General features: G+C 41.0%; 1 protein-coding gene across 1 annotated transcript in view; it reads left to right on the top strand.

The window, feature by feature from the left end:
• The window catches only part of ARHGAP31 (Rho GTPase activating protein 31), a 112,934-nt gene that overhangs the window by 52,697 nt on the left and 40,825 nt on the right, over positions 1-19,412 (top strand). Inside the window, exons 2-3 of the mRNA XM_032630321.1 lie at positions 9,667-9,769; positions 12,342-12,486. Of these exons, the coding sequence (XP_032486212.1) occupies positions 9,667-9,769; positions 12,342-12,486 (248 nt within the window). The remainder of the gene's footprint in view (positions 1-9,666; positions 9,770-12,341; positions 12,487-19,412) is intronic.

The following is a 19,412-nucleotide window of genomic DNA, read 5'->3' as shown; positions in this document are numbered from 1 at the left end:
GGTTGTGAGGACTGCACTGGGTACAAATAATGCATGAAAGTGTAGTGCTCAGGGGTCAGCACCTAGTAGGTACACGGTATTTGTCCGTTCCCTCTTGGCTTCTTGAGGGCAAAGATCTTATTCACCTTTTTGTCCCTTGGGCCGGATAGCCCTGCAGTACATCTGCTTTGGTAGAAGGAGAATCGTCATTGGGAGGAGTGGGTGTACGGATGACAGAGACCTGAGAGCTCAGCTGGGATGAGTCAGGGTGTGGAGCAGAGGGGGGACCTGGACACTTCTGTGGGAAAGAGCTGACTTGATTTGGCATCTGAAACCCTGGAAGTGAGGAGGGGAGGGGACTCCAGGATATAGTCTTCCATCAGGAGCCTCACCCAGCGGTGGAGCAGAGCTGGTTAGGCAAATACTTCTATTTAACAAGGAGTAATTACCTCACAGGGTCATTGGAAAGGACTTCAACAAACATGGAAATTGCCTCACTAACTTTAGAAAGCCCTTGGGCTTCTTTAACGAAACTTGTTTTTTTGTTGTTGTTTTTGCGGTGCGTGGGCCTCTCACTGTCGTGGCCTCTCCCGTTGCGGAGCACAGGCTCCGGACGCGCGGGCTCAGCGGCCATGGCTCACGGGCCCAGCCGCTCCGCAGCATGTGTGATCCTCCCGCACCGGGGCACGAACCCCTGTCCCCTGCATCGGCAGGTGGACTCTCAACCACTACACCACCAGGGAAGCCCGAAACTTGTTTTCTTAAAAACCAATTTTTTTCTTTAAAAAAATTATTTGTACCTCACCCTCATTATAGAAAATTCAGAAAAGCAAAATGAAGAATATAGAAAAGCAAAAACATACTATTAGCCTTTCAGTGTGTGTGTGTTTTATCATTTGAGAGATTGTGAAGGGTTGTGTAAACGGGACAGTCGCTCTTTGCTCTTTAAATTTGTGTATCTTTTTCATTTTTATTCTTCTCTTCCCCAGTGTTATTGCAATATAATTGATATACCCCAGTGTATAAGTTTAAGGTGTACAGCATAATGGTTTGACTTACATAAATATATTGTGAAATGATTACCGCAGTAAGTTTAGCTAGCACCCATCATCTCATATACATACAATAAAAAGAGAAAGAAAAGAAAGAAAAAAATGTTTCCTTGTGATGAGAGCACTTAGGATTTACTCTCTTAACAATTTTCGTATATAATGTACGGCAATGCTAACTATAATCATCACGCTGTACACTGCAGCTCTAGTAATCATTTATCTTGTAACTGGAAGTTGGTACCTTTTGACAACCTTCATCCAATTCCTGCTCCCCGCTTCCCCCACCCCCTCCTCTGGTAACCACAAATCTGATCTCTTTTTCTATGAGCTTCATGGTTTTTTTAGATTCCAGATATAAGTGAGATCATACAGTATTTGTCTTTCTCCAACTTATTTCACTTAGCATAATACCCTTAAGGTCCATCCGTGTTGTCACAAATGGCAGGATTTCCTTATTTTTATGCTGAATATTATTCTGTTGTATATATATGCCACAAATTCTTTCTTTTTTAAGATTTATTTGGCTGCACTGGGTCTTTGTTGCTGTGTGCGGGCTTTCTCTAGCTGTGGTGAGCAGGGGCTACTCTTCACTGCGGTGCACGGGCTTCTCACTGCGGTGGCTTCTCTTGTTGCAGAGCACGGGCTCCAGGCACACAGGCTCAGTAGTTGTGGCTCGCGGGCTCTAGAGCGCAGGCTCAGCAGTTGTGGTGCACGGGCTTATAGTCCCTCCAAGGCATGTGGGATCTTCCCAGAGCAGGGATCGAGCCCGTGTCCCCTGCATTGGCAGGCGGACTCCCAACCACTGCGCCACCAGTAAAGTCCCTGCCACAGCTTCTTTATCCACTCATCTTTTGATGGACACGTTTCCATGTCTTGACTATTGTAAATAATTCTGCTATGAACTGCGATGTGCAGATATCTTTTCAAGTTAGTGGTTTTGTTTCCTTTGGATATGTTCCCAGAAGTGTGGTTGCTGGATCATATAGCAGTTTTACTTTTTAATTTTTTTGAGGATCCATACTGTTTTCCATAGTGGCTGTACCAGGTTATAATCTCACTAACGGTGAACAAGGGTTCCCTTTTCTCCATATCCTTGCCAGCATTTCTCTCGTCTTTTTTTAAATAAATTTATTTATTTATTTATTTTTGGCTGTGTTGGGTCTTCGTTTCTGTGCGAGGGCTTTCTCTAGTTGCGGCAAGCGGGGGCCACTCTTCATTACAGTGTGTGCGGCCTCTTCACTATCGCGGCCTCTCTTGTTGCGGAGCACAGACTGCAGACGTGCAGGCTCAGTAGTTGTGGCTCACGGGCCCAGTTTCTCCGCAGCATGTGGGATCTTCCCACGCCAGGGCTCGAACCCATGTCCCCTGCATTGGCAGGCAGATTCTCAACCACTGCGCCACCAGGGAAGCCCTCTCTCTTGTCTTTTTGACGATGGTCATTCTAACTTGAGATGATATCTCATTGTGAGTTTGATTTGCATTTTCCTAATGACTAGTGATGTTGAGCATCTTTTCATGTATCTGTTGGCCTTTTGTATATCTTCTTTGGAGAAGTGTCTATCTTTTGCCCATTTTTAATTTGGATTATTTGGTTTTTTGCTATCAAGTTGTTTGACTTCTTTATATCTTTTGTATATTAACCCCTTATCAGATACATGATTTACAAATATTTTTCCTATTCCATAGGTTGTCTTTTCATGTTGCTGATTGTTTCTTTGGCTGTGCAGAAGCTTTTTAGTTTGATGTAGTCCTGCCTGTTTATTTTTGATTTTGTTGCTTGTGCTTTATGTGTTATAGCCAAAAAAATCATTGCCAAGACCCATGTCAAGGAGCTTTTTTCCTATGTCTTCTTCTAGGAATTCCGTGGTTTCGTGTCTTACATATAAGTCTTTAATCCATTTCAAGTTAATGTTTGTGAGTGGTATAAGATACAGGTCTAGTTTCATTCTTTTACATGTGAATATCCAGTTTTCCCAGCACAAATTTTCCCAGACTGTCTTTTCTCCATTGAGTATTCTTGGCTTCCTTGTGAAATACAATTGACCATATATTCTTGGGTTTATATCTGGGATCTTGGTTTTTTCCCACTGATCTTCTTTTCTGTTTTTATGCTAGTACCATAACGTTTTGTTTACTATAGCTTTATAGTATGGCTTGAAGTCAGGAAGTGTTTTTCATTTTTTTTATCAGTATATATTGCTTCTGTAACTTTTTCAAAAGGAACTTAAAAATAGATGTTAACCACTAGGTGTTGAACCCCTAAAAGCCATCACCACAGTAAGGTAGGGTCTGCAGTGGTAGAGTTTCAGGCATATGGATAGTCAAGGGCAAGGAACCAAACAGCTCTCCTTAAATGGTGCTTCCATACCTGGCCACTAACTCATGGGATCTGCTCTCTTGATGGGGAGGGTTTGAGTCAAGTGGGTGTAGCTTGGGGCTTTTTCTAAACTTCCTCCTCAGTGCGGTACCATGAAAAAAGCATGAGCTTTGGAGTCAGACAAACCTAGGTTTGGATCCCAACTCTGACACTTAGGAATTGTGATGTTGGGCAACTTGCCTAACCTCTCTGAGAATCAGCTTTCACATTTTCAAAATGGAGAATTTTATGTCTTTTGTGGATTGGCTATGATTATAGAATGGAGAATGCTGTTAAAAGAGAGAGAGAGAAAAAAAAGCACCTCATGTAGTGCCTGGCACATTAAAATGTGTTTTCCTCTTTGAAGGACCCAGATATCAATGGAGGACTGAAAACCCATCTGGAGAGTAATGACCAATCCCTTGTTTAGCAAAACATTTCAAGTGCTCGTGTTTTCAAGGCTATTCTAGATGAATGAGACAGAACTATCCTCATTGTCCCTAAAGAGCTCACAACTTAGTGATGGAGATGACATAGGTTCAGGCAACACCTAGCACTTAGTGCTGGATGAGAGCAGGTTTGCAATAAGTATTTGCTGAATTGGATTTTTTAATGAAAAGTTTTGGGGAAAGGTAATATATTCTTATAGTTCAAAACTCAAAAGTATAAAAGAGTATACAATGAGGAGTCTCCCTCTTACTCATAGCCCTGGCCTCAGCTTCCCAGTTTTTTTTCCCATAGGCAACTGAAGTTATCACTTTATTATGCATCCTTCCATAGATATTTAATGCATATACAAAGGAATTGTATAGCTGTTCTGTTATTCTCTCTTTTAAAAAAAACAAATGCTTGTATACCATTACACTGGTCTGTGCCTCATTCTTTCTGCTTAACAATATATCTTATATATCAATATATCAGGAGACTGCTGTATATCAGTACATGAAAGTTTCCTCATTCTTTTTGATGACTATATAGTATTCCATTATATGGATATTCTATTATTTATATAAATAGCTTCCTATTGATGAACAATCTCATGCTATTACAAAAATTGCTGCAATGAATTACCTTGTAGATACAGAAATGTTCTAGAATTGGAATAATGAAAAGGTACTGAAATGTGATTGTTGCTTAGCTGTCAATATAGTGTAAACCACTTAATTATGTGCTTTAAAAGGGTGAATTTTATGACATTTGATTTATATCTCAATTTTTTTTTAAGTTTAGAGGAACAGAAAAAGAAACTTTACTCCAAGGAGGACGGGCTAAATCCTGACATATTAAAAAAACAATTTTCCTTGGAAAATTGGAAAGCAGTTAATTTGCTTTTTGTAAAGAACAGAGAACATTATACTTTAAAAAATAAATACCACGAATTTTCAGACTTTTCTATAATCCTACATTAGGTCAGGAGGAAGAGAGAAGAAGTTAAAACAGGGAAGAGAAAGAAGAATCAAAGAGGGAGAGTTGCAGGAGGACAGCGACCCCTCAGGCAAGCCAAGGCCCACAGAGGCTGGGAGGAGCATGCCACAGGAGACATGGAGGCTCAGGAGAGATGGGGGCGCAGGAGACATGGAGGTGCAGGAGATATGGAGGCTCAGGAGAGATGGAGGCGCAGGATCGAGGAAGGAGGGGACAGAAATACAGAGCAGGAGCTGGCAGAGGGAGAAGGTACAGGAGCCGCTGTGACGACTCTTAGATTCCTGCGGAATGGAAAGCTGGGAAGCTCTCTGCTGACAACCAGAAATAATAGAAAAGTGATTGAAATCTTTACTTCATCTCTTTAAAAATGCCGTAGTAGAGCAGGCTTATTCACAGCACAGCAGAGCTGCCTGAAGCCCTCACTCTCTCCCCCGTGCACAGCAGGAGATTCTCAAAGATTTCTTCCCTGTTCAGCGGCTTGTCTCTCTCTGACTCTCCCCCTGCAAGTATCAATTCTTCATCCACCAGTGATCCTTGGTCCTTTCTATCACCTCAGTCAAGGTGATGAATATATCCATCATGCCCAAAAGTTTCTTCGGCCCCTCTGCAGCTCCTGCCTCCTGCCTCTTCCCTGCTTTCTCCCACTATAAATTAGTTTGTATTTTCTTGAGTTCTATGTGGATGGAATCATATGGCATGTACTCTTCTATAGAATGGCTTCTATCACCCATATGCTATATCATCCCTTGTTATTGCTGAGTAGTAATCCATTGTATATATGTACCACTAGACTTTACTCTGATGGTTAGGGATGCAGGACCCAGAGAGGGGATGAAATATGACCAGTACAGGACCTTAACAAAAATCCAGAATGGGGCGGGAGGAGAGCCATATTTCCCTAAAACACAAATGCAGTTTGCACTGTGAAAGAATGAAGCTGCCATGATCACATAACTGATCAAATAAAACTGTGTTTGTTCCAATCTCCATCTCCAGATCTGATCAGATTCCAGCCATACAGGGAAGTGGGGCAGCTTAGCAGGCATTACCTCTGGGGGGATTCAGAGAAATGATTTGATTGTTGGCCTTTTCTGCCCTAAACCCTTGAAGAAGTTTGGAATTGAGGAAAGAAGTACCCCCACGTTATTTATGAGTATAAAATGACTTTTAGTTGTAGCAAGTTGGACCAAATGAAACAAAGGACTTTAAAACATTTTGTAAATTGTAAAGCACAAATCAACGGCAAAGCCTTCTTTTCCGTCAGAAACCACCTCAGGATTTATTTTGTGCTCCGATTAAAATTTAACGTTAAAGATCGCTGCTCCAGGAAAAACGAAACCAAACCAAACAAAAAAGGGTCTTAGAGAACCATCAGTGCGATAATTCAAAGAAGTCATAATGTTATATCATAATCCGCAACTGTGTGTACCTCTGTAGGAGGAGACTTAACGTTCTTTGGGTCCATGATAAATCCCACAGAACTAGTGCTGTGGCTCCAACCTTCTATAGCAACCTAAACAGACAATGGAGGCTTTCTTTCCATCTATACCTACTCAGCCATTTTGTATCAAGCTTCTATCCTGTCCAGAATCCTAGGGTGTTCCCAGTTTGGTTGGGCCCCAGGAACAACAGCCTAAAGAATCCTGAGACTTTGAGACGATACTCTTGGCAGCCCCTGCAGCACCACCGACCAGTATTACCTTTAGAGCCTTGCTCCCCGAAGTATGGGCTGCAGACTGGCTGTATCTGAATCACCTGGTAATTTGCTAGAAATGCAAATTCTTGACTCCCTCCCTCCACCCTCCCATTGGAATCTGCATGTTAACAAGATCCCGGGGGTTTGTATCCACATTAAGATATGAGAAGCTCTGGTCTAGACAGTCGTTCTTCACCTTCAGCATGCATCAGAATCACCTGGGAAGCAACGCTGCTGCTGGACTTATCTAGGGACCACAGTCTGAGAACCACTGCTCTGGCTCTAGAGCTGGATGATTACAGAGATCAAGTGGATCCTTTCTCATTTACTGAGTATGATGGAGAATTCCTACGTCTTCCAACTCGGCCCAAGATGAGAATCCAAGAAAGCTAACACGCCTCAGGGACCAGGACCATGGCCTTTTCCCTTGGGTTGTTTTAATATTGCCTCCTGTTTAAACAGAGCTGTGGACGAGAGGTTCTGGGGCCTCTGTACCAAATTTATGGCAGAGGCTCCATCCGGGAATGTGTTTTCCTCGCCTTTAAAACAAACGGAGCCTGAGGTTATACAACTGAGAGCCATGCTACTGGGAGGTGAGTCTTTGAGAATGGGATAGGACGGATTGGTGACCCTGCACTGCCCGTCTGTGGAGTGTTCCTTATAGAAGCCCTTTGAGGCTGAGGCTTTTGTCTTTGAGTCCTGCTTGGGAATGCTCCGAGCTCTCAATCCACCGGTGCTGTGCAGCAGCTGTATACCTTGGTACAGACTCACATTGTGAAACACATCGAGGTCAAGCACAGTTCCAGGACTGCTGCCTTTGTATTATGAAGATACACCTCAATGCATAGAAAAGTGACCTCAACCAGAGAGGGACACAAAAGCCATTCTGAATAGGGAGGTGAGTGTTGACTTGGAAGAGGTTGGTCAGCTCTACCCCAACTGCCCATCAGATGGGAGGCAGCAAACTGTTTTCACCAAGACTGAATCTCACAAATGATAAATTTACATCCTATAGAAGCTTCAAATAGGAATAACTGTCATTGTAGAATGCTGCTTATATGCCAGGGTCTGTGCTAAGTATTTACAAGTATTACTTCAATCCTAGCTATGAGGTTAATATCACTGTTATCCTCATTTTACAGGTGTGGAAACTAAGAAATGGAATTATTGCATATTTTGCCCAAGGTTACAAAGGCAGTTTGGCATTCAAACCTGTGCTCTTGACCATGACCTTGCGTGGCAGGTTACAGAACAACATCTTGTTGTGGGTGGGAAAGAGTCGACCTACTGTGCACAATAGGGATTTTTCTTTTAAAACAATACAGCTTTTTTAAGCATGAGAACTCTGTTTGCTTATTTATTTATTTATAAAATTTATTTAGAGGCATGAGGCGTAAATAGGGTTCTCACCAAGAACCCTATTTCATAAAATAGATCAAAGTATAGCTTTTCTAACTGAAGCCAGGCAGGGGCTCTGGACCCCTGCCCACACTCACAGCCCCTTCTCCACCACACCCACCCCTACCCTGTATTCACTCACAGGGAATAGTTCCACCTCTGTGGTCTCTGACCTCAATATTTCCAATCCCAAGTTCACTTCCTGCCCTCTTTCCACCTTGGGTAACTAAGAAGCTTCTCACCAGTTGGTCATGAATGAAAGGGGCAAAACATGGATGTGTCCTGGAGAAGAAAGGCTCTGGGGATGCACAGCCTTTGAGAGGTGGGTGGAATACTTTAAGTATGATGAATTTTACTCAGCACCTAAAATGATAGTTAGTGGTTGAAGGAAATGATGGGGGAGTTGTTTAGAAAGTATTGTAATAGAGAATCCAGCAAGAATGTTGAGCCTGAACACCTAGTATCTACCCATGTAAAAGGTCCAGTCCAGCTTAGTATTGTGTGTGGGTATGATCATGTGCATTAAGCATTAATGGATTGGCTTTAGTCTAATCCAAGGCATTAATGGACTGAGTATGTTTTGGGGGAGTGAGCACAGTGCTAACCCAAGCCCTGGTTCATGGAGTTCCCATACCACCTCTGTACCTGAGGACTTCAGCACCCAAGGCTTCGGTAGTTCCAGACCATCTACAACAGTCTCACAGAGGGACCTCCGGTGGATCTGCCCAAGGACCAAAGTGGCAAGTGACTTGCCACTCTCTCCATGCCATCCAGAAGGTCTGTGGCTGCCATTCTGGGTCACTGAGCTGGCTGGGCTGATCAGGTGCAGCCCTGAGGAGAGAACAGCATAGCCAGACCCTTCTACCCAGGCACTGGACTTCTAGAGTGGCAGGACTTTGAGAGGCCGTGTTGGTCCCTTATATGAGGTCCATTCTATCAATGACTGGTTTGACCCATTTGGTGGTGGTGCCAGCGGGGGCGGTGGGGAGGAGGAGGTTCTCACCTTTAAAAAAAAACACTTAACACCTTTAAATCACCTTTAACATTTTGGCAGATATTCTTCCAGTCTTTTTTCCCTTTGCAGTTTTTTAAACATAGCTGAATTCACAGGGTATATTTGATTTTGTGCCTTGTTCTTGTTTTACCTACCTACATCATAAGCATTTTTCCATGTGTTAAATCACTTTTCATAAGCAACAAGTACTCTTGAGCGAGGTAAATAAATTTACCTGCCCCTTGGTTTCTTCATGTGTAGACTAGGCAAGAGTCCTCTAATTTTATCACACAACAGTCACCTAGAAGGCTTTTTAAAACACAGGTTGCTGGGCGCCACCTCCAGAATTTCTGATTCAGTGGGTGTGAGTGGGGCCTGGGAATTTGCATTCCCAACAGGTTCCCAGGAGATGCTGGTGCTACTGGTCAGGGGACCACACTGGGAGAACCAGTGACATAAGGAGTGTTGTGGGATTTCCAAGGTCACTGCTGGTTTCAAAAATTTAAGTGTTAGCATATTTTACAAATTCCTAAAAAAAAAAGACCTAACTTTTAAAACACATGGGTTTCCTAAACTTTAACAAAACCCTATTTTTTTTTAAAAATCAAAGAACATCATCTACCATTTACAAGTAATTGTTTCCACTTGTAGCTCATATGCATTCCATACTTACTTCTCTTTGAAGTACCTCGATTTTTAAAAGACTATCTTTAAAAGACAGTCAGACTTATACCTAATACTTTATTTTTTCTTTTCCTTTGCATAGTTCCATATGTATTGAAGAGCTGTGCAGAATTTATAGAGACTCACGGCATTGTGGATGGAATTTATCGGCTTTCAGGAGTCACCTCAAACATACAACGGCTAAGGTAAGCCAAAGAATAGCCCCCCAAAGGATTCTCCCATGATCCTTCCTCTGTCCATACCTCTATCTGCAGGTGTTGGGGGTATTAAAAACTGAAGGGATTGAGGGAAGGATGGCAGGGCAGAAGATCAAGTGCTGATGTTTTCAGATGCCTAACTCTTCTTAATCTAATCAGGAAGCTCACCAATCTGATGTAATTCTTTCCAACAAAAACTCCTGAGGGCTTTTCATCTGTTCCTATGTCTTGCACCAGATTTATCCCTCTTAGGTAGATTCAATTGAACTCAAATGATTTAAATTGCAAGTTGGGAAAAAGTGATTTACTATTACTCACTTGCCTACCCACAGCTCAGATCCCCATTACATGGTATTCAGAACTTGCAGGTCATCCTGAGTTTTGCTGTTGGCACACACTCAACATTTGATATTTCATCTGGTCGAGAAATCAGAAGTCTGCATGATTGTGCATTTCTCTAATTGATGCCTGTATTTTTAAAATTATTGATAGAGGAACTATTTCCAATTCTATGGATTTATCCTAAACAATTCTAAAATGCATCCTAGAATTTTTTGGAAGAAATTTCTATCACAATGAATTAAGAGGACAGTAGTCTTCTTTATATGTATTATATCTGTAAAATAAAGGGAGTGTATATAGTGTATATATAGAATATATACATTATATATAATATATGTACTGTTCCATGACTAAAAGAATAGGTTTATGTATGTTGAATATTGTTCTTAAATACAAAAAGAACACATTTTAATGTATTTATTATGTATTCTTTAGTTACAAATGTAGACTTTTCAAATAAAACATTCTTGTTACAAGATTAATACGTAAAATTTACATGTGCAGGTAATTCATTTTTTTATCTTCTTCCTCCTATTTAGTTTTCTGCCCCTCGTCCTCAAATCTCAATTGTCATGAAACTATACCAAAGGAATAAAACATTCTTTTTACTCCCAGAGAAGTGATAGCTGTTAAAAAAATAACTGGTTTATTGCAGCCAAAGGTTTTTAACAGATCTATGTGCTTACATCAATTTCACTAATTTATTCATGTGACATTTTTCAGAGTTTCAACAGCAAGTATTTTTAACAGTTTACTCTTAGCTCTGAAACACACTTACACAGTAGCTGGTATCGTGGAAGGACATTTGGACAATGGCCAATTCTTTTTCACTTAAGGACTGACCTTAGCCTTGACAAGGGAAATTTCTGGCTAACTAAATAAGCTCTAGATTGTTTGTGTTCTGCCCTCGTAAGAAAAACACATGCCTATGAATTTGAGGCCATTGCATGGTTTGCTTTTCAAGGCCTCACTCAGTTCCTGTCAGGTTCTGACAGCATCAGGGATTTCCCTTCCCTTTATTAAAGGGGCAGAACCCGACTACAGGAGAATGGGCAGCAAGCTGTTTCAGGATGCTGGTTCTGAGAGTCTGGTTGACTTTGTCACTACATGTTTGACCAAATGAATACTCTCAAGAAAGCTAACTTCTCTTCTGCATTAAAGCTCAGATTTATAATCTTTTAAATATATATAATTTTAATAAATTTATTTATTTATTTATTATTTATCTTTGGCTGCATTGGGGTCTTCGTTGCTGCACGAGGCTTTCTCTAGCTGCGGCGAGCGGGGGCCACTCCCCGTTGCGGTGCCCGGGCTTCTCTTGCTGCGAAGCTCAGGCTCTAGGCGCACGGGCCCCAGTGGGTGTGGCTCGTGGGCTCCAGAGCGCAGGCTCATCAGCTGTGGCGCATGGACCTAGTTGCTCCGCGGCACGTGGGATCTTCGCGGACCAGGGCTCAAACCCGCGTACCCTGCATTGGCAGGCGGACTCCCAACCACTGAGCCACCAGGGAAGCCCTAAATAGATTTTTAACTTGTAAGTATATATTATTTGAGGTAGTATATTCATGTAACCTTGTTAGTAAATGTTTTTTTTAATTAGAAATGAGGCCTGGAATCTGACGATGCTCCCACGCACCCCACTATAGGTTGTTTAAGAAGATATTTGTAAGCTCATTTGTCCTGTGGGAGTCACTATCAAGTGGCCTAGAAGTTTCCATTCAGCATCAAAGGGAGAGTTGATTGAAGTTCTGAAACCTTGAGTTTGAGTCTCCAGATAAAATAAGTTTGCTGACATGAATACGTGGACGTGAATGATAACAATCTGACTCACCCTGGTTTTGGTCTCTCCTCCAAGAAAGAGAAGTTCATTTAAAACAATATTTTGGAAAAACTGAACTCTCAACAGGGTTTTTGGAAAATTGTTTTCATATTTCCCCACTGTTCATAATTGAGACTACAGACATAATGCCATGAGAAATCCATTTGTAAATGGGATTATGTCTTTCTAATTACAGCAGCTTCTGCAGGGAAGATCCAGACCCGAAGTGGAAATCTTTCCTGTAGCTTCCTTGTGCCTGAAATAGAAGGTCTTTTTGAGTCAAGGTCAAAAATATGGTCAAATCAGCAGTTTAGGGTCTTTTTACCCCCTACGCAGCCAAGTAGCTGCTGACATAGAACACATGTTCCTGGGATTGTTATGTCTCTGTCTGTGTTGTTTCAGGCAAGAGTTTGGCTCAGATCAATGTCCAGATCTGACAAGGGAAGTGTACCTCCAGGACATCCACTGTGTGGGCTCCCTCTGCAAGCTCTACTTTAGGGAGCTGCCCAACCCCCTCCTGACTTATGAGCTCTATGAGAAATTCACGGTGAGTGTTTGGATTTCCGTTATGGTTACTGGGTGGGATGCATGGATGGGCCAAGGAAAGTTTCAGCACTAAAATTACAATAATAATACTCACCAGATGGTTGCCATTATCTTGGTGACGGAAGCAGGATGGTACAGTGAGGAAAGTAAGGTAGTGGGACTGTTTGCTAAATTTTTCCTTTCTTCAATTTTCAGAATCATGTTTGTTTGTGTGTAAGAACTGGGTTAAATCATCTCCACATTTATGTAACCAAATGCGTGTCATTATATAGGGAGGAAACTAAGAACCAGAGAATGAAGTGACTGGCCCAAGGTCACTCTGCCCCCTAGCAGGACAGGAACCTGAGGCTCCAGATGCTACCCCCCGTGGCTAATTCATTTCGGGCTATTCCTTCTATGTTTCTTTTGGGGGTTGCACAAAGAGGTAGGTGGGTAGAGAAGGGAGAGAGAACAAACAGAAGTCAACAGAGAGGTCAGAAAGCTGGGAAGAGAAAAGATTCTGGGAAAAGCAGCCGAGAGGGAGTGCAGGTTAGGCCAGTGAGTTGGATTGGTGGAGGATGGATGGGCAAGAGCAGAACACCTATATAGCAGCTGTATGGTCACCAAATAGGGTCCCCAAAGGAAAATGAGAAAGGAGAATAAATGCTTAGAGCATGTCTTTTTAAAACAAAAAAAAATCTTTATTGGAGTGTAATTGCTTTACAATGATGTGTTAGTTTCTGCTTTATAACAAAATGAATCAGTTATACACATACATATGTCCCCATATCTCTTCCCTCTTGCGTCTCCCTCCCTCCCACCCTTAGAGCATGTCTTTAAAGACAGCATTAAAAATAGGGCTTGGCTGGTGGCGCAGTGGTTGCGAGTCCGCCTGCCGATGCAGGGGACGCGGGTTCGTGCCCCGGTCGGGGAGGATCCCACATGCCGCGGAGCGGCTGGGCCCGTGAGCCATGGCCGCTGAGCCTGCGCGTCCGGAGCCTGTGCTCCGCAACGGGAGAGGCCGCAACAGTGAGAGGCCCGCGTACAGCATTAAAAAAAAAAAAAAAAAAAAATAGGGCTTGGACATTTGGCTGCAGGCGGGGAGGTGCAGAGTAGGTGAAGAGTTGGGTTTAACCAAGGTTGAGGCTCAGCTAGAAAAAGGGGAGGAGGGATATGAGAGTGTGTGCAAGGGAGTGATTGAAATAACTGACCATAGAAATTTGTCTGGATAAGAAGGGAAATGAGGGCCTAAGGCAGGTAACAATGAAAAATTAGATCAATAGGTCATTCATCCCAGTAAGGTCAGCAGACTGTTGGAGTAGGGTGGTCAGAGGGGATGTTTGAAATTAAGGTTATGAAGGAGTTGCAATTATTGGTAAGGACCAGATCTAGGCTCTAACCCTGGGAAGGAATCTTTCTTATGGCTCTTGTAATGAACTTATTATGAGCATATAAATGTTCTTCAGTTTGAAATTATATAGGGATAAATGAATGCTTTTTAAAAATTGGGCGTGGACCATTAAAATAGATTTAGGGGTTTTCAGTGATACAGGGAAACACTCACTATGATAACTGGAAAAAGCAGGTACACAGTTGTATATTAAGACATGATTAAAAAGAAAGATGTTCACAAGATTAATAGCTATTTATTTCAATGATGGGATTATAGATAGTTTTCCCTGCTTCTTTATACTTTAACTTTCAAAATCTTATCCACTAAAAATACATTAATGTTTAAAAAATAAATATATTTATTTATTTTTTGCTGCATTGGGTCTTTGTTGCTGCGTGCGGGCTTTCCTTAGTTGTGGTGAGCAGGGGCTACTCTTCGTTGCGGTGCGTGGGCTTATTGCGGTGGCTTCTCTTGTTGCAGAGCACGGGCTCTAGAGCACAGGCTTAGTAGTTGAGGTGCACGGGCTTAGTTGCTCCGCAGCGTGTGGGATCTTACCGGACCAGGGCTTGAACCCATGTCCCCTGCATTGGCAGACAGATTCTTAACCACTGTGCCACCAGGGAAGCCCCCCATTAATTTTTTAATTAAAAAAATATTAGGTCAAAACATACAAACAAACAAAAGTGGGCATAAATGTTGACCACTTGAAAAGCCAGCATAAACCAGCCGAGGGGACTCTTAAAGATCTAAGAGGACCTTGAGATCTAAGGCAGAAGGCAAATGAGCCTCCACTCTGCATGGCTAAGTCATTAATAACGACAGCCTTTGACCCTCCAACTACAGAGGAGTCTTTCCTGGGAACCAGGAGGAAAGGTTGTGGGTCTTGTGTGTCTGTCAGATTATCATCATCGTCATGATATATAATACTCAATAAAAAGAATCATCCTCAATAAAAGACAATTTGGAAAATGGGGGAAAGTAGAAAGGAAACCTTGGTCTCTCTTCTTAAAGACCAGAGACAACTACGATTAACACAGGGTTATTTCCTTCATTCTTTTACTCTTTGCATAGTGTTTTTGTTGTGTTCTGTTTTTCTAAACCAAACTAAATTTTTATTGTAAACATTAAAGCAATCCAGGAGAATATAAAGGAGAAAGTATAAATCACCTGAAATCTCACGTCCTAGGCATATTTTCTATTAACATTTCAGGAGACATCCTTACAGATCTCTCTGTCTTTCTCTCTCTCTCTGTCTCTCTCGTTCTCTCTCCCAACTTTTGTTCCTCAATACTACATATTGCTGTTTTGGAATGGTGCTAATTCAACAATGTGACCATCTTTCCATGGTAACAAATACAGAGAGGCACTCTTTTTACAGCGTATTCTCTCATGCACCCGATGATTTCTTAAACCAGTTTCCTAATGATGGACATTTAGACTTTTTGTTTCTTTCTTTCTTCTTCTTTTTATTTTTTTTATTTTTTTTTTCTTTTGGGCCACACCATGCAGCATGTGAGATTTTAGTTCCCCAACCAGGGATCAAACCCATGCCCCCTGCAGTGGAAGTCTTAACCGCTGGACTGCCAGGGAAGTCCCAGGACTTTTTGTTTCTGAACATTTTGCTTTTTATAAACAACATTATAGTGAACATTTTTGTACATATATCTTTATACTTTTGTCTGTTTATATCCTTATGAAAAATATCACAGAAAAAGATTTACTGAGTAAAAAGTGCTTATTTAAAATTTTGTCACACGTTGCCAAATGGTTCTGTAGAGAGACAAGAATGTTCTTTTTCCTGCAGCCTTGCCAACACTGAGTATTTTCAATTTGTTAAACTGTTTGACAATCTCAGTCAACCAAAAATATATCTTACTGTTCTTTTAATTTGTGCGTAAGACTTTCTTGTTTGTTTTCTGCATAGTTTTAGTCTTCTTATCACTATACAGTTTCATCCTTGAATAAGAAAACAATATCATCACGTTAACTAACTGAATGAGTCTAATTTAACTAAATTTCATTCTACGATAGATGGGGGTAGATAGGAATTCTTGTCTAGAGACTTGAGAAATACAAGTTTCTTCTTAGATCTTGTTTAGGGGCTCAGAAGAAAACCCATGCTGATCTCTCCCTACTTGTGTTCCCTGACATTGCTAATCATTCTATCTCCCACAGCGACAAAAAATACCAAAGCAATGTTATTGTCCACTGGTCGTCAAATCTCAAGAAAACTTAACATTGTATTTAAACATAGTTTAGTGACACTAAGAAATAAAATAAAAATGTTTTGTTGTGACAACTGAGTTCTACATACGTAGGACCTAGTGATGTTAACTATGTAGAAAAATTTATCATTGAGTAGATTGCTTTGATCACGGTGACGAATTATGAAAATATAAGCAAACCTTCTACAGGGACATGGGAACAGCTCTATCACATTGTCACACATTCTTACAATGATTTATTTAAACTCACTTGCACAGCTGAAGTAGAATAACATTTCAATGGAATATAACAGAATTAGAAAAATATTAATAGAAGAATAATAATTATATCTGCCACTTATTGAGTGCTTACAATATGATAAGCTTATTACAAATATTATTTCATTCAATCCTCAAATAACTCTGTGAAGTAGGTTTTATTGCCTCTTTTACAGATGAGTAACTTGAGGCTCCGAGTGACTTTTGCCTGGGTTTGTACAGCTAGTAAATGGAAGTAAAGATTTAACATTCTGTCTCAGAACTACCGCACTATTTTCAAAATAGATTTAACAGCTCTTAAATAGGCTTAGGTATTAAATAATTTAATATGAAATAAGGAAAACATCCCAAACTGGTGAAGGAACAATTCAATAAACAATGTTAGGAAAATTGGCTAAGTGTTGGGAAAGGGGAGAAGTCAAGTTACATTCTTAGCATTTAGCGAATTTCAGGGTGGAGAAGGGCTTTCTAAGAATAAAAGCAAAGGAAAAAAAAAATCACCAGAGACAAATTTAACAAACTAAACTACATATAGATTATTGTTTTCTCTATTTAAAAATACATTAATAGGGCTTCCCTGGTGGTGCAGTGGTTAAGAATCCTCCTGCCAATGCAGGGGACACGGGTTCGAGTTCTGGTCCAGGAAGATCCCACATGTCGCCCACGTGCAGCAACCAAGACCCAACACAGCCAAAAATAATAAAATAAATAAATTTAAAAATACCTTAACAAAATTAAAAGGCAAATGACTATGGAAAACATTTACAATAAAGATGGCAGGAGATTAATATTTTTAATTATATAAAACTCCTACCTATCAATAAAAAATAAACAGATAACACCCTGAAAAACAAATGAGCAAAGAACCTCAACAGACAATTCATAGAAGAAACATAATTATTTAAAAAGTATAAATGGGGAATTCCCTGGCAGTCCAAGGGTTAGGACTCTGCTCTCTCAGTGCCGAGGCCCCAGATTCAATCCCTGGTCGGGGAACTAAGATTCCACAAGCCTCGCAGCCAGTAAATTAATTAATTAATTAATTAAAAAAAAAAAACAACAACTTAAAAAATATAAATGTATTAGAAAAATATATTTGCATATTAAAGAAACATTTTTTAAATGTTAGTATTTCATGCTGCCTAGCCTGTGGTGACACTGGCTCTTTCATAGTTTTCTATTGCAAGTGTAAATTTGCTGGACATTGCAGAAAGTCATTTGAAATTACTATCAAGAGTCCTAAAATGCTCATATTTTTTAATACAGTAACTCTGTTCTAGGACTCCATTCTAAGATAATAATCAGATGCGCACACAAATAATTGATTTACAAATATTTCACTGCCATATTACAATAACAAAACTGGGGAGTATCTACACGTCTGACACCAAGGGATGGGTTAAATAAATGATAATAACTCTATTGTTTTCAATCCTGTGTAGCTGTGAAAAGTCATATTTCTGAAGACTATTTGCTGTCCATAATATAAAGTTAAATGGAAAAAAGCAGTATAGGCAACTAAATAGGAAATGATGCCAGTGTTCATATTTGGTGCTGGGGGGCCCAGACACATTGCTTCCTTTAATGCTTCACATGTGAGTAGGTTAATAGTAGTTATGTCTGGGTGGTGGGTTAGCAGGTGCTTTTTATTTCCTTCCAGTACATGTATTAGTTTCATGAGGCTGCTGTAACAAATTACCACAGGCTTGGTGGCTTAAACAACAGAAAGTTATTCTCTCACAGTTCCAGAGTGCAGAAGTCTGAAATCAGTTTCACTGGGCTGAAGTCAAGGTGTCAGCAGGGCCATGGTCCTTACAGAGACTCGAGGGGGAAACCTGTTCCTTGCCTCCTCCAGCTTCTGGTGGCTGCTGGCATGCCTGGGCTTGTGGCTGCATCACTCCCATCTTTGCCTCCGTGGTCACACTGCCTTCTCCTGTCTGTGTCAAATCTCCTTCTGCTTCCCTCTCTTAAGGATACCTGTGACTGGATTTAGGGCCCACCTGGATAATCCACGAGAATCTCCTGATCTCAAAAGCCTTAACTTAATCACACCTGCAAAGACTCTTTTTCCAAATAAGGTAACATTTACAGGTTCTAGAGATTAGGATCTGATATCTTTGGAAGCAACTCTTCAACCTACTACACTGCATTTTATTTTTATCAGAAGAAAAGTTTATTTTAGGAAAAACTCAATTTGGGTCAGATTGATTTAGCTAAAATTGTTACGCCCAAGATAGAGAAAAGTTGCTGCTTCAGGATTTTTAGAGAAGGCAGTTTAGAGAGGTATTAAATTTTATATTGAAATTACGTCTTTGTGTATCAGTCTCCTTCATTGAACTGTAAGCTTCCTGAGGACAGAAACTGTACTTATTTTATTCATTATTATGCTTCCTTTCCCTGCTCTCCAGCTACTGGAGAATGTTGTGACTGTTACCTAGTAAACATTTGCTGGCAGGTTGCTTGACCCACACATGTCATCTGAAGTGTCACTGGGGGTGGACCACCGGTGTGTGGCATCAGGCAGAGGCTGACTGGCTGTGAGCTCAAGATAGCTGCCAATGGGGTAGCAGCCAACTGTCCTGGGTTGCCAGGGACTCCCCTACTTTTAACTCTGAAAAGTCCTGTGTCCCAGGAAACTCCTCAATCTCAGGCAAACTCTGCAGATTGGTCACCCTGCCAGGAGCCAAAAGTTGAGGGGAATTGTCTCAGCAAACCTGGTGCTCCTCACTCAGAAGGTTTGGTTCTCGATGGTACTGTCCTGGAAGTGTGGCCAAAATGAGACTTTCTGGCGTTTTCAAATGCAAAGCAAAATACGGACTCATTCACTTACTCATTTCATATAACAAATGTCTGTTGAACACCTGCTATGTATATACCAGGCAGGCACAGTTCCAGGTGCTGGGGGTTTAATGGTAAGCAAGACAGATAAAATCCTTCCTCTCGTGAAACTTACATTTTAATGAAGGAGGTAGATGATAAATGAATTTAAAGCATAGCTCTATAATCTGAACTGTTGATAAGCAATACGAAGCCAGTTAATGCAGAGTACAGGGCAGAGAATGATGGGGACTG

This window comes from Phocoena sinus, chromosome 4 (genome assembly GCF_008692025.1).
Source record: "Phocoena sinus isolate mPhoSin1 chromosome 4, mPhoSin1.pri, whole genome shotgun sequence".
In the NCBI taxonomy this organism is placed as follows: domain Eukaryota; kingdom Metazoa; phylum Chordata; class Mammalia; order Artiodactyla; family Phocoenidae; genus Phocoena; species Phocoena sinus.
This window is presented reverse-complemented; position numbering and strand designations above follow the sequence as displayed.